The following is a 15,900-nucleotide window of genomic DNA, read 5'->3' as shown; positions in this document are numbered from 1 at the left end:
ACCCCTAGGCCCCTACAACCTCCGTATAAAAAGAGGGGAAGAAAAGAGAGGAGTCGTCATTCAGCATGAAGGTTTTGGCTCTTGTGCTCGTCCTCGTGGGCCTGGCGGCAGCCAGCCCCAGCGGCCCCGTCAACCGTGACATCACTGGGTCAGGAACTTCTGTTCAACTACCCACAATCATAGATCATTATATGAGAGGAGATTAATTTCGACTCCAAAAAAGATGCTTATCAATTTCAACTTACGGTATCCCTCCTTTGTACTCCACCTTAAATTTCCTTGTCATCTCCATAACTCCACCTCTTCGACTCGATGTTGTTCCCAAGGACAGAAGAGTTGGTTATCGCTGATGATCTAAAAGGAAAGAGAGGTCATATTTCTCTCAACGGAATGGGAATAGTCTATGTAACTTTCTTCACCATTTACAGGGCACAGGTTATTAGGGTGAACCCAACCAGAGCGTCACATCTGCACTACCTTCATGGACTCTTCATGCAGGATCTCTATGACTTCTGGACTGAGCCCCGAGCGGTCGGTACGTTGACTTGTGTATTGCCTACATTTCCAACTCACGATTTACGATACCACTCACCGTGACGTCATGCACCTGTCAGGGGTTCGCAATAGCATAGCTAACGAGTTTGTTAATTCCCGATAGGCCAAGTGTTAGGGAGAGAAAATAGTATTTGTCCGATAGAACCAAGATTCCCAGACCTAGTCTTGTTTGCCGTAACTTGGAAGGTTATTACATTACTGGGTTACCAGTTGATCCAGAATTCATGGGAACTCACGCTCAAAAGTATATCTAAGATAGAGATAGTTTCACATGCCCTCCTATCCATTAAAACTATTTCTATAGATTGGCTTACAGGACAACAGTTAGAGCCTTAGTAAAATACAGTTGATGACTTTTTCTTTCTAATAGGAAACAAATAATTTTAAAGAGCAGTGCAGTTTTAACCTACGACCAGATCTGCCTGGGTTATTTTTTGCACCAAATTAAGTATCCTTCGCGGTTCCAGGAAAGAATGTGGACATCATGGCTCAAAGGTGGATGGTTCCGGTACTCAAGGCTACGCTTTCCAAGGTAGGCATCGAGTACTCGGTGATCATCCCCGACTTGGGCGATTTGACAGAGAAGAGCAAGATCGCCAACGACCGCGCACTGGAGATGGCGAAGAGGAGGAACACAAATGCCAAACACAACATGGACTGGACGGCTTACCACCGCCTTGACGACGTAGGACCCTTTTTTTTTTTTTTTTTTTTTTGCTATACATTTCTTCCCACACTAGCCATCAAAATCGTCACCTCTGCTTGATTCTACATCATAAGGCCTTGTCTCGGCAAAGGATAGGCGATGTTATGCACTCAAGATAACTTCTCTCCAGATTCCGACCCCACAGTTATAAAGAATCACTTGTTCTTTGCCATAATATAATCTATAACGTGCGTTACTGTGTTCAGGATTAACCACCGCATTGCTTCCATGACACCTTCGTGGACGTTTTCAGCTCTATCAATACTCGAAATATCTCCGAACTAATCAAATCATCTGACTTTATTCAAAGAAAATAATCGCAGAAGTCCCTAGAATCAAGACATTAAGAAACGATGGACTCCTCAACGAAATGTATTTCCAGTCAACACAGTAACAAAACTCCCATAAAGTCAGTTTGATTTACATGGAATTGCTAACCCGACTGCTTTCGAGTCTCCTCATGTTTTTTTTTTCTCCTTGAATTCCACAGCTCTATGACTACATGGACTACCTGGCCGAGACCTACAGTCACATCGTAAAAGTTAAGACCATTGGGACATCTTATGAAGGGAGAGATATGAAGATGCTCAAGCTTTCAAATGGGGGTTTCAGAAAACCAATTGTCTTCATTGATGGTGGTATGTAACTTGAGCCCTTTCTCCCGCAAATTTCTACAATACCAAACAGTCCTTATTGACATATCACTCCTGTTTCAATCAACCTTTAGAGAACTTTGCATTTACCAAATAATGTAGGGTTGCAGCCTTTCTCTCCAAATCAGAGACATAACAGGAAAAAATATATTTTTGTCAATATGAAGTAAAACAGCCATTATGAAAACAGTAATTCAAACTATTTTAACCAGAACAGGATTTATGAATCCAGGAATCCCACATGGGCAACCACAAAAATGAATTACTCATTTTATTCTATTTAGCGTAGGTGGCTTGACATAGGGCCAGGATAAACTGAGTAGATTAGCTTAGGTATACAGGCGCAAGTTTATTCTAAAACCAGACCACCCTTCAACTTCTTCCCAGGTATCCACGCCCGCGAATGGGTCTCTACCGCCACTGTGTCTTACATTATGTCCCAGATGGTGGAAAACCGTGAAGACTACCCCTTCCTTGACCATGTCGACTTTATCTTCATGCCAACCATTAATCCCGACGGCTACGAGTACAGCCATACCAATGTAAGTCCCAAAGTTTTCTCTTCCTCTATGTCATGCGAGTTGACTCCCTGCTTTCTTCGCTTTAGTGTGACGTCCAGACGTAACCTTAATTCTCATGTCCATTTAGGATCGATACTGGCGTAAGACTCGCTCCAAGACTGGCGTCTTTGGCTGCAAGGGCGTCGACCCCAACAGGAACTGGGACTTCCACTGGAACGGTAAGTTCACCTGACAAGTCTCTCAAACCTTCCTTATGTCTATGTAGTCATGGCCAATCCCTATTGGTTAGTCTGTCCTGTCGCAATCGAGGTGCCTTCTTTCAGAGGTGGGAACTTCCAACAATCCTTGCTCTGACATCTATTCCGGACCTGAACCTTTCTCCGAAATCGAGATGCAGAATGTGAGAGATCAGCTCAACAAGTACGCCGACAGGATCAAGGTCTACCTTACGTTCCACGCCTTCTCCCAGCTCTGGATGTATCCCTGGGGATACACGTACGCACTACCTGACGACTGGGTGGACCTCGTGAGTTATTTAGAGGAGCATACAGTATTTAAGGCCTGGGTCCCAATGAATTGACGACTAAGATTTTTAGCGGCACTTGAGGCCTTTTCACAAGTATGGCAAAGATTTGGGCGCAATGGTCGCATTTTGGTTGCTCAGTAGTACTTAACACTAGCCTACTATTACATCGTTCTGGTTTCTTCTTCCATGGAAATGGCAAGACATTATTCGTAATAGAAATTTTGTCCATCATGGCTGGTGAGCCCTTAAGCTGTAGCGTGTTTAGTTCATACCTAAATTCGGCAACGAATGCATACTTTTTCAGCCTTGCAGAAGAACTAGACTAATACTTACTCTTCCTCGTCTATCTTTAGGACGACCTAGCCCGTGACGCCGTTGATTCACTAACAGCTTTCTACGGAACCTCCTACGAAGTTGGATCATCCACCAACACCATCTGTGAGTTCACTTTTCGTTTCAATATGATATACAAATTCAAATTTGTCTCTCGATTCTGCAGTCCTATTTTGTCTCCAATCATATAAAATCATATCCGCTACGGAGCCTTTTCGTTAAGCCATCGATACGTGAAGGCTTCCAGCTTAATCAAATCTTCTGGCGTTATCCATCATGGAATTATTACGTACCATGACATTTTGCAATGGCTTAATAGAGTCTTTGAATCATACATACAAATCTCTTGACACCATCAATGAAGCATACATGAAGTAAGGTATGATAAAGCATACACCATTTGAAATGAGGCACGGCATAGTTGTATATGTGCTCCCCTCACAGAGTAAACATCCAAGAAAGGACGTTTAATTTGGCCACGGCCAGATTAACCGGGATAACAAGAGGTAGAGGAATGTGAAGGCCGAGTTACCTGGAAAAATATACCCCTCTTCGGTCACAATATATAATAATGTCCACTGACTATGTTTAAAGGCAATTTGTCTCTATAGCCATGCTGACCGTCACTATCTCCACTTAATAGAAAAAAATACATAATAATAACCATTTCCATAAACATGAAATAGTTGGTGACAGAGTTTGGGAGAGTATGTGATAGAAGAAAGCTGAAGATAAATGTGGGTAAAAGTAAGGTGATGAGATGTACATGGGGTGAAAGTGGCAGTAGACTGGAAATGAGCATTAAGGGAGAGCGACTGGAGGAAGTGGATAGTTTTAGATACTTGGGTGCAAATGTGGCAGGAAAAGGTGGAGTGAAGGTGGAGGTAGAATGTAGATTGAGAGAAGCGAGTAAATGCCTTGGTGGATTGAAGAGTGTAATGAGGAATAGACATTTGGGAATGGATGCTAAGAGGAGACTGTATGAAGGAGTGGTTGTGCCAGCAGCACTGTATGGGGCAGAAACATGGAACATAAGAGAGGAAGAGAGAGTTTGAATGTGTTTGAGATGAGGTGTCTGAGAAGTATGATGGGGGTTACTAGGCGGGATAGAGTGAGAAATGAGGAGGTGAGGAGGAGAACGGGGGTGGAAAGGGAGTTGGGAGATAGGGTTGATGAAAGAGTATTAGGATGGTTTGGACACATGGAAAGAATGAGTGAAGAAAGACTAGTAAAAGAGGTGTGGAAGGCAGATGTGGAGGTAGTGAACATGAGGGGACGTCCTAGGATGAGGTGGATGGATGGGGTGAAGGGGGCTTTGGGGAAGAGGGGAATGTCTGTTGAGGAAGGACGGGAGAGGACAGAAGACAGGGGTGAATGGAGAATGGTTATATATGGATGATGTTGTGATGCATGAGGTGGAATGGGCGGGGGGATTGGGGTGAGGTAGTATGTGTGAGCAAGATTTGACGCAGCCCAAAGGGATTTCTCCCCGTCTTCTCCTTTTATGCATGGGGGGACGGAGAGGGGGGTCGCCTATTTAAAGAAGCGGCCTTGCTGTGGATGTGCTGTGTCTTGCGACACTGCTTCTGACCCAGGGCAGTGGACAAGGTGCAGGGATGACCCGTCATCCATGAGGTGCTAAGATGAGAGGGAGGGTGGAGGGGTGTGGATTGTATTCAGGGATGGAATGGGTGGGAATGATTTTATGCCTTTTCCTTTTTGGTTACCTCCCCTGTAAGGGGGGAAAAGCCTTGATATATGTATGTGTGTATAAACATGAACATCTTTACCCTCTTCATGTGGTATCAATCAGGAAGAATCATTGTATGTAGACATCCCTCTTATCTTTCTCCTTCCAGATCCCGCTGCTGGCGGTTCAGACGACTGGGCCAAGGGTGTCGCAGGTATCAAGTACACCTATACCGTCGAACTTAGAGATACCGGTAACTTTGGCTTCCTCCTGCCCCCCGGGCAGATCATCCCCACAGGCCAGGAGACCCTGGAGGCCGTCAAGACCATAGGTAGTTTTGTAGCCTCCAACTAATGTTAGAGCTAATTTCAGGAAGAAATGAGGATTCCCAAAATACAACATCGATACTAAGACACAACAAGAGATAAACAAACATATCTTAAATATTCCACTATCATGCTTTGCATGTCACAATTTTTGAGAAACCCACAGGAAAACACGGCCAAATATAAAATGCAAGAAAAAAGATAGATAAAGGTGAGGAAATAGAAAGATAAATACAGAAAAATAACTCAATAAAAAGAATAAACGTGAGCAAATATTTGACGAATTTCTCAATAAAACAGTAGTTTCTTGAATCCACAAACATTCCTACTGTGGATCTCCACTTCTTGCGTGTTTCGTGCAATGATGATCAGCATGACACCAAGACGATAACAAAAATAAAGAATAAAGACACCTGTATCTACACAAAAAATAAAACCGACAAGAAATGTGACGTCAGAGGTATGATTTCCCCCTTTTATTGATATCATTATTACTATTATTATTATCATTATTATTATTATTATTATTATTATTATTATTATTATTATTATTATTATCATTATCATTATTATTGTTGTTGTTGTTGCTATATATATATATAATTTACATATATATATATATATATATATTTTTTTTTTTTTTTTTTTTTTTTTTTTTTTTTTCCAAAACTCCAACAAAGTATCTATAAATCAATTCTCATCTATACGAGTATGCGCTGGTAGCGTAATCGGAGGAGTGCTGGTCTCACATTTGCTTAATTGAACGTTTGAATCGCGCACTCCCCTGTGATTCCCAGCAGTGACTGCCACCTGCTCAAACTGCCCAAGCGTATAGGACAAAGAAGACAGTTTCGCCGCAGTTACGTGCCTCCTGTCGTAAGCTCCTTACCACCACCTTATATGGCGACACCTCCTCCCCTGGTCAAGGACGGTCAGGCTTTCTCTCCAGAGTATAGCCAACAGCTCCTTCAGCACCTCCAAATGGTGTTCCTTGGGATCGGCTCACACCAAAGAAGGTGATAAGTATGAGGTAACGACTGACTGAGCGAATGTATTAATAAACACTATTATAACTTTGCCTCAATATAAACTAACGATAACTGAGTCTTTACCTTTTTATCAACTAATGTCCCACAGTGATGTTACGTGGCAATGGGGTCATGGCGAGTTCGCTGGAATCGCGATTATACAACCCCCATGAATTGTCGCCCGGGACTGGGGTTTGGCCACAACTTGCCTGCCGCCCATACGTCTTAAACAAACAATTCATGACAATGAATTCCAATTTCCCACCTCAAAATCAGCCATCATGCATTTCTGCAGACGACGCTAGTGCAAAGACCTAATACCGCATTTACAACGTTTTGCTCATTCAAACAGCAGAATCAAGTAATGCACAATGGAAATAAAGTCCAGGATTTATAGAATTATTTACAATATAGAACAAAATAGATCACTTCCATTACAAAGAAAACATCTTAAATAATACGTGGTCGCTACTTGACCCATACGGATGCACTGATGTTGCGATCTGTCCACTATGGTTGTCCATTTCTGATTCATCGCCAGGAGCTTCTCTTATAATGGTAAACAAACTCGTTATTGTCATAGTCTGTGGGAGTAATGAAGACCACAGTACTCTTACGTATATATTTACCTGATAACATGTGGGCAAAAATTAAAATGAATAAATAAAGAGTAGATGACTACATTAGATGCATTTGGACCACGTCGATATCTTTTATCGTGAAAGGAAAGATTCGTCAAGTGGCATCAGTTTGACTCCTTGGTTTCGGAGATGCACTTTGCAGATCTGATTCTGCCCAGCACCAGACAATCTTAAACATGAATCTGTTTTCCCTAAAAAAAAAAGCGTAGACTCAGAGGTGACTTGATACAGGTCTTTAAGATTTTAAAGGGAATTGACAACATCAAAAGTGACAAAATTTTCACATTGAATGAGAATCAGACAAGAAACAATGGTCTCAAACTATCCGGAAATAGATTCAATTTGGAAGTAGGTAGAAACAACTTTGCCAACCGTGTAGTAAATGAATGGAATAAACTTCCTGCACAGGTAGTGCAATGTAGTTCAGTTCGAAGCTTTAAGAATCAGTTAGATAAATACCTAAGTAAGATGCTGTAATGATTATAATTTATCTTATATTATTTGCTTTTGTTTTGTTGTCATTTGTCTGTCTGATTTTCATTTATTATTGGTTGTATTGTAAGGACAGGAATTTTGAAGGGATGTTATTTTTGGAATTTCGTTTTATTTATCTATTTATTTATTTGAGAGACTGGGTATTATGGACGTCGTGACGGTTTTACTCAACCAAGAAGCAAAGTAGAAAATAGAGCCTTAATAGACCATGAATTTATTCTATTCTATGTCTGCCTATCAAGATGTGTTGGCAAAGAGCCTTACTATAATCATTGAAGAAAAACATACAATAGGAGATAGCTACAAATATATTTCAGCTGATTTTGGTTCAACTAAGCTTCGAGACGACATTAGAATGTTCTCGAACATAGCGGGCGCACCGTAGCTCCGCCCACCCGTGACGTCACTAACACGTTCGGACAGAGGCGTAAACTAAGGCCATTAATTTTAAGAGTAATAGGAAAAATTCCCAACTTTCAGTTCAGGATTCCACTAGAGAAATAGTTTAGGGAGAGATTGTAGCAGCTAGGGGCTGTGTTGAGAAGCGAAATGAAGTTTTACGAAATAATACAACAGGGAGGTTAGTAGTTTACCCATAGATACGAACACATAGCCGTCTCGTTCTTTTTGTGCGCAGCTAAAATTCTAATCTGATGCCAAAAACTATTCCGATAACAGGTATGGGTACGTTCTGTAAGATTAATGAAAATAGATGTCAATATGTGAGTTAAATGATATAGTGCAGATATAGTAGGTAGATAGTTATTATTATTATTAAGTTTTGAATCTGATGCCAAAAACTATTCCGATAACAGGAAAAAAAAAGGGTTTAAGGGAGTGTACTCCACAAACACTGCGTGAAAGGAGTTAGACGGTGTCACGCATATATACATTAGCTATGAGAGTGTAATCCTTAGAGTATAATGCTGTCTGTGATCGTTCTCTAATAAGAATACGGGGTTGAAGGTAGACACAATATTGTAAGTAGACTTATACAGTGACCGGAAGGTTGGAGCGTAAATAACTACGTTTTTCCACGTGCCTGTGACCTTACTTATGATGCCCATAAGCAAAAAAAACTGTGTTATTAAATATCTCGCATACCCATATATTTTTCATATTGTAAGGATCAATAGATTGTCTAGTTGGAGAAAACCACAATATACTTTTGTATTTTCTTACTATATTTTTGCTTCAGTGTAATAATTAACACATAGAAAACCTTCACTTACATTCTTTTACTACCCCCCCACCCCACCTGGGCATAGGCCTTTTCGCTACCCAGAACCAACCCCGAACGACCTGAGGAAAGGGGACGGAGTCAGACGTGAATAACAAGGAGCAGTTTCCATTTATGGTCAGATATATCCATATAGACGATTGGGTGGTGGCAGCGTATACCTTGATTTCTTATTTCCCAAATCGTTCATATGTGGGTATCTCTGATCACTCCCATTGGAGGTGCTCTTGGTTAAACACTAATCAAATCGACGGCACCACAGTATGTCGGTTTGTTATTGTTTGCTGTTTACCTGTTTGTTTATTGTTTGACTGTGCCTGTGCGTTTGTTTGTGTATTTTATTTGTTATTTGCATTATTATAGTTTTTATTTATTGTTTTATTATTAATATGATTTTTTTTTTTTCGCATCCGACCTAGATATGGATCAAAAGGTCTCCTGTCGGCATGCTCCGCCTTTGTAATCCTTTGTAATCCTTATTCAGCTTAGGATCGTTACCGCAGCAAATCCGTTAAGACTGTCTCTTGAGTACGTTAATGTACTTTGTAGACTTTTCTGGGTTATCCCAAACGATCTTATTCAGTGGAAAATTGCTGTAACAAAGGGATAGAATTCTAATATTCCATCACGGAAATTATGCTGGCATAAGTCTTCGAAAAGTCGTCGTCGTTGCAGAAAGAAAAACATGATTTTTCTGGGGGGAAAAGAAATGAAAGTAAATGAGCATTATTAGTGAATCACAAACACCGCAAATGCTGGTCTCCTTAAACGTCCAAAACTTAAAAGACTTCATGAATCGTATGTATACTACTAGGAAAGTTCCAAAAGTCTAATATCTTACTCATAACTCAAAAAACTGAAATGCTGCGAAGACGGGAGTGGCACCATTAAAACGAGCATACAGTTTAGCTTCGGAAATAATTTCTCCTCATACCCATTCCCTTTATCAATGCACTTTCGACATCGATGAGCAAAGGCCTGTTCATGGCCGCCCGGAGCACGGTTTGTCACTCGCATCTTTGTCGCCACTCAAGAATCGACAAACTCATCACCTAACCGTACTGACATTAACTGCCTCGGCTCCGGAAACGCTCACCAAGCACCAGTGAATGTCGATTAGTTCCACTTCTGTGTGGAGGAATTCGATGACGCATCTCTACTTCTGATGCATATCCATGACAGGGGTTATTTTATTAGAGTGTCACACAGTCAATAAAATGCAACAGAGAAATGAAAATATTATGAGCGCGAAGGGTCAGTCATCATGACAATGTCATAAACAATCCCCTCGGATGCCTTGGTACAGAATGAGAAAATAAGAGCCATTACTTTTGGAACTACCCTCGTAGAATTACTGGGACGAAGATGCACACAGTTGGCCACTAAATGATGCATCTTTCAAAGAATTCAGTGATACACAGGACACTGGTGAATTTTTAACTATGATAAAGTTAACTTTATTTGTTGAAATTTCGTCATGTAACGGCTGACTCATGACAAATAGATCTGTCGAAGTACTGTAACTAATATAAACATTCTATAATGCAGAATCCTGGGAAAATATCTGGGTTTATCTCAAAACAGTAAAGATATGGCCTTTGACATGTCCGGGTTATCAGGCAGGCGAGGGCGTTGTGAATTTCCTAAGTTTACAAGCGCGCGCAGCTGTTATGGATGCCACGAAAGTAAAAGTCGATCTATATAAAAGGAGGAGAGAAAATTACGAGTCGTCATTCAGCATGAAGGTTCTAACATTTGTGCTTATTATTATTATTAATTATTATTATTATTATTATTATTATTATTATTATTATTATTATTATTATTATTATTATTATTATTATTATTATTATTATTATTATTATTATTATTATTATTATTATTATTAATAATATTATTATTATAATTATTATTATTATTAATTATTATTATTATTATTATTATTATTATTATTATTATTATTATTATTATTATTATTATTATTATTATTATTATTATTATTATTATTATTATTATTCGTATTCTTATGCCTATTCTCTCTCTCTCTCTCATTCTCTTTCTTTGTCCGTTTAGTTCATCCCTTATCACACCGAAAATAATATCAGCAACTAATAAGTGATATATCGTCAAATTAAAACGGCGCTATTGCTAAGATTGCCATGATTTCCAGACATTTCTAACCCCTGCAGTTATGTTAGATTAGAAGATATGTATTGGCAATTACCGGCTGGGATTTCCCAAATACCACCAAACTGGAGGGATACTAATCAAACGGATAATATTTACACAACGACAGTTATCTTTGGCGTAAGCAGCGATACTCTCTCCTTAATTTATCGGTACTTCTGTGCAAATCAGTGAATTATTACTTAGCTGCTTGTGTCGAAGTTGAATCGTCTAAATTCATCTCTGTTTTGAATCATTTTCATGAAAGCTTAGCTATTTCGTGTGATTGGAAACCAACAGGAAAGTCCATAACATGCTGCAGCGTATTCCTTAGGTACCTGTCCAAACGAGTCTTTTAGATATAAGCTGTGCTGTATGTAATTGCATCGACTGAAATTTTATTCTATTTGCTCAACACACGAGTATCAGAGTTGTTTCTGCTTTATCGATAAAGCGTGTAGCTTCTCAGTTTTACTTTATCTCGTTTTTCTAACACTTGTACGAAGTGAATTTTAGTGGCTCCGCTGTGATCATTTGTTTTACGGCGAACCCCTTCTGTACCGGGTGGCACTATCCCTATGGTTATGGCTGCCGCCAGGCTACTTCATTCAACTCCGTGGCACCTCACCGGGAACAACGGGCTTATGCCTCCTTGACACGGGGCTTGTTTAATAGCCGCCAGTGCTAGCCGCACGTTACCCGGTGGGTAAGTGTTGACACGAGGATATTTTGGAGTCAAGTTTTCTAATTTTCCATTAATATTGAGCAAGTAGACGGGTATTTCACAAGTCGTTTTTAGCGCTAGAGGCTACTAAACTAGCCCAGTGTCAACGAGGCTTCATAGCAGGAGGTAAACAAACCACATACCGAAATGCGCAGCTTGTGGAAAATATGGTGGTGAAGCTCCCTTATCGCAATTGATATTAAACAAAATTCAGTTCGGCAAGGATAAAAGATCTGGATGTATCAGACGACTTAATGAGTCAGGGCTGCCTCCATTAACTCATGAAAAACGTTGCGACAATTTTTTTTTTTTTTTTTTTTTTTTTGCTCATAGATATACGAGTATAAATATTAAAGCGTACACACACACACACACACACACACACACACACACACACACACATATATATATATATATATATATATATATATATATATGTATGTATATATATATATATATATATATATATATATATATGCATACATACATACATACATAGCCGCGAAAGCATGGTAACTGATGTAGAAGTCGGTGAATCTGTTGCAAATAGCGATCACAACTTAGTTAGATTCAAACTCCTAAACAATTTTAGAATAGATACTTGTGTTTCTAAAATACCCGATTTCAGTAAAGCTCAGTTCATAGGACTACGTCAGGAGCTTCAGCTAACAGATTGGGAGGCAAAATTAAACGAAAGACCTGTAGATCAGATGTGGGAAATATTTCAAAATACGCTCACTAAGATGATTCAAACTTACATTCCTTTTAAGGACAGACGTCCCCCAAATCAGGCTCGCCCAAAGTGGCTCGACAAAGAAACTGGAAAAAGTATTGCTAAAAAGAGACAGGCTTATAAGAAATATAAGTGCTCGGGTGCATCTAATGACTATGAAAATTATGTATCAATACAGAGAGATTTAAAAAAGACAATAAGGAAAAGAAAACGACAATACGAAATGAACATCGCTGATAAATCCAAAGAGAATCCCAAAGAATTCTATAGTTACATTAGAGATAAAAAGGTTGTTAGGAATCATATTGGTCCACTATTATCTGCTGACGGTCAACTTGAATATTCAAATGAAGGAATGTGTAATATCTTAAACAATTATTTTAGCTCGGTATTCGTAAACGAAACACCTCAAAGTGAATTCCAAACTGAAACCTGTGAAAAGTCTAGGGTGAACTTACTCACTACAGTAAATATAACAAAAGAAAAATTTAAAAGGTGTATAGAGAAACTCAAAATTAATAAAACAACAGGGCCTGATGGTTGGCATCCAAGAATCTTAAAGACAATGAAAAATGATAGTTGTTTCATTAGAAATTATTTTCAAAAAATCCATCATATCCGGAGATGTCCCAAGAGAATGGAAGATCACGTTACTCCCATATTCAAAAAAGGTGACAAAAAGAAACCAAATAACTATAGGCCTATAAGTTTGACTTCAATCGTAGGAAAAATAATGGAAACTATCATCAGAGATGCTATCGAACATCATTTAGAAAGTAACCGTTTGATAAATGATAGCCAGCATGGTTTCAGACGGAAACGTTCTTGCGTGACTAACTTACTCGAATTCTACAACACAGTTATCTCGAATTATGACAAAAGAAACAATATAGATTTAATATATCTAGACTTTGCAAAAGCTTTTGATACCGTCCCACACGAAAGACTACTTACTAAATTAGCTTTGCATGGAATAAGTGGTAGTCTATTAGGTTGGACTAGTAATTGGTTGAATGGTCGAAAACAGAGAGTTGTTTTAAATGGAAAAACTTCTGGATGGAAAAGTGTTGCAAGTGGAGTTCCTCAGGGTTCCGTTCTTGGGCCACTTCTATTCATAGTATATATAAATGATATAGACCATGGACTAAAATCTACTGTTTCCAAATTTGCTGATGATACAAAACTGTGCGGAGTGGCAAATGATCACCCAAACCAATTAGATATTCAAGTAGATTTAGATCAATTACAGCAATGGTCTGAAAAGTGGCTAATGAAATTTAACACAAGTAAATGCAAGGTAATGCACATATGTAAAAATAACAGTAAGTACGATTACAAGTTATTTGGTAATTCGTTAACAAAAGTGGATAGTGAAAAAGATCTCGGCGTAATTATCAGTAACGACCTCAAATCATCCAAGCAGTGTATTTCAGCCTCTGAGAAAGCAAATAAGATTCTGGGACTGATTGCGCGATCTTTTGATTTCAAAAGTCCATCACTCATTAACAAGCTATATAAATCGTTAGTTCGTCCACATTTGGAATATGCTGTTTCTGTATGGTCACCGAATCTCATTAAAGACATTGACAGACTGGAAAAAGTACAACGGCGAGCCACAAAACTGATTCCAAATATCAAAAATAAATCATACGAAAATCGACTAAAACACATGAATCTGTTTTCCCTAAAAAAGCGTAGACTCAGAGGTGACTTGATACAGGTCTTTAAGATTTTAAAGGGAATTGACAACATCAAAAGTGACAAAATTTTCACATTGAATGAGAATCAGACAAGAAACAATGGTCTCAAACTATCCGGAAATAGATTCAATTTAGAAGTAGGTAGAAACAACTTTGCCAACCGTGTAGTAAATGAATGGAATAAACTTCCTGCACAGGTAGTGCAATGTAGTTCAGTTCGAAGCTTTAAGAATCAGTTAGATAAATACCTAAGTAAGATGCTGTAATGATTATAATTTATCTTATATTATTTGTTTTTGTTTTGTTATCATTTGTCTGTCTGATTTTCATTTATTATTAGTTATATGTCAATTTATTATTATTTACTATTTACCTGTTTGTTTATTATTTAACTATACCTATGCATTTATTTATGTATTTGTTATTTACATTATTATAGTTTTTATTTATTATTTTTTTATTAATATGATTTTTTTTTCACATCCGACCTAGATATGGATCAAAAGGTCTCCTGTCGGCATGCTCCGCCTTTGTAATCCTTTGAAAATAAACAAAGAGAAAACCACACCAAATGTCTTTTGGACACCTTCTCAGCTATTTGGAACCAGCACAGAAACTTGTTGCACGAGACAAATTAAAACTTCAATAGAAGCTCAACAACGCCATTGTCGCTGTAGACTTCTTGAAATCATGTATACAACATGGCCTCCTACCAAAATTCACCTATCGTCGCCAGGCCAACAGCCGGAGAATCAACCCTCAAGATAGACTATCCTACTTGAAGGAAGAACTACATGCGAAGGAATCGCTACTCCAGCAACTGCGAGCAGAGTATCATAATACCTGCTCAAAATGGAACAACACTGAAGACATCCAGCAAGACATCAAAACCTCCATCGAAACAGCACTCCTAAATATGTTTGATAGACATATTCTAGAAGCCAGAAGAAGGGTCGGCCGCAAACTTGCCAACTTATACGGCGGTCCAGTCTCCATCCCGAGATCTAAGGATCAATTCATAAACCTCAGCAGTGCTGAGCTTACAAAAGAGCAAGTGGAATTCCTTAACCTCGGACTCAACTGCCACTACATGTCCAAGCCTTACCATCTCCACAAGAAAATTGAAATGGAACTGCTCCTAGACAATATACATCAACTAGAAAAAGATAAAAAGATTACTACCAACCCCAACCTAACATCTGAAATATGTGCTGAAGTCAATAAACGAAGAGGACACCACAATACCTCCCTACTCACACCCCCTCTTCGGAAAGCAGCCAAGGAACTGAAAGAGCAGGATAATATCGACATACGTAGGGCAGATAAATCCTCCATCTACGTCCTACTTGACAAGGAAGAATACGTTGGAAAGATGAAAAACATACTGGACGACACCAACAAGTTCAAAATCATCACAACTAACCCCACCCTTGATCTGAGAAAGAAACTCAACAAGATCATCAGAAAAAATAACACAACAGCAGGCACCACCAAACTTCCCCCAGTCGAAGGAGACCACAAACTTGGGTATGCCTTTGGGAATGTTAAAACACACAAACCTGGAAACCCCCTCCGCCCTATCATCAGCCAAACACCTACAGTTACCTACAAACTTGCCAAACGCCTTAACTCCCTAATAACCCCATACATCCCAACCTCCTACAGCCTAAAATCTTCACAGGAATTCCTCACCATCCTTGAATCCTCCCAACCAGTAGGGGTCATAGCCTCATTAGATGTCGAGAATCTATTCACAAATGTGCCAGTAAAAGAGACTATCGACTTCATCTGCCAGAGTATTTACCACAAGTCCAACTCAACACCCCTCGCCATCCCTGAAGCAATCCTCCGAGAACTCCTTGA

At 39.1% G+C, this 15,900-nt stretch overlaps 1 protein-coding gene across 1 annotated transcript; it reads left to right on the top strand.

Moving 5' to 3' along the window:
- Nucleotides 1-967: 967 nt before the first annotated feature.
- LOC143030492 (carboxypeptidase B-like) lies at nt 968-5,743 on the top strand. Its single transcript, XM_076193645.1, has 7 exons — nt 968-1,240; nt 1,752-1,899; nt 2,302-2,456; nt 2,563-2,653; nt 2,759-2,961; nt 3,315-3,399; nt 5,154-5,743. The coding sequence occupies exons 1-7, from the start codon at nt 1,040-1,042 to the stop codon at nt 5,336-5,338; spliced, it is 1,068 nt and encodes a 355-aa protein (XP_076049760.1). The 5' UTR covers nt 968-1,039; the 3' UTR covers nt 5,339-5,743.
- The last annotated feature ends 10,157 nt before the right edge of the window (nt 5,744-15,900 follow it).

The sequence above is a fragment of the Oratosquilla oratoria genome, chromosome 1, assembly GCF_046742065.1.
Source record: "Oratosquilla oratoria isolate Oo_2021 chromosome 1, ASM4674206v1, whole genome shotgun sequence".
Classification (NCBI taxonomy): Eukaryota; Metazoa; Arthropoda; class Malacostraca; order Stomatopoda; family Squillidae; genus Oratosquilla; species Oratosquilla oratoria.
This window is presented reverse-complemented; position numbering and strand designations above follow the sequence as displayed.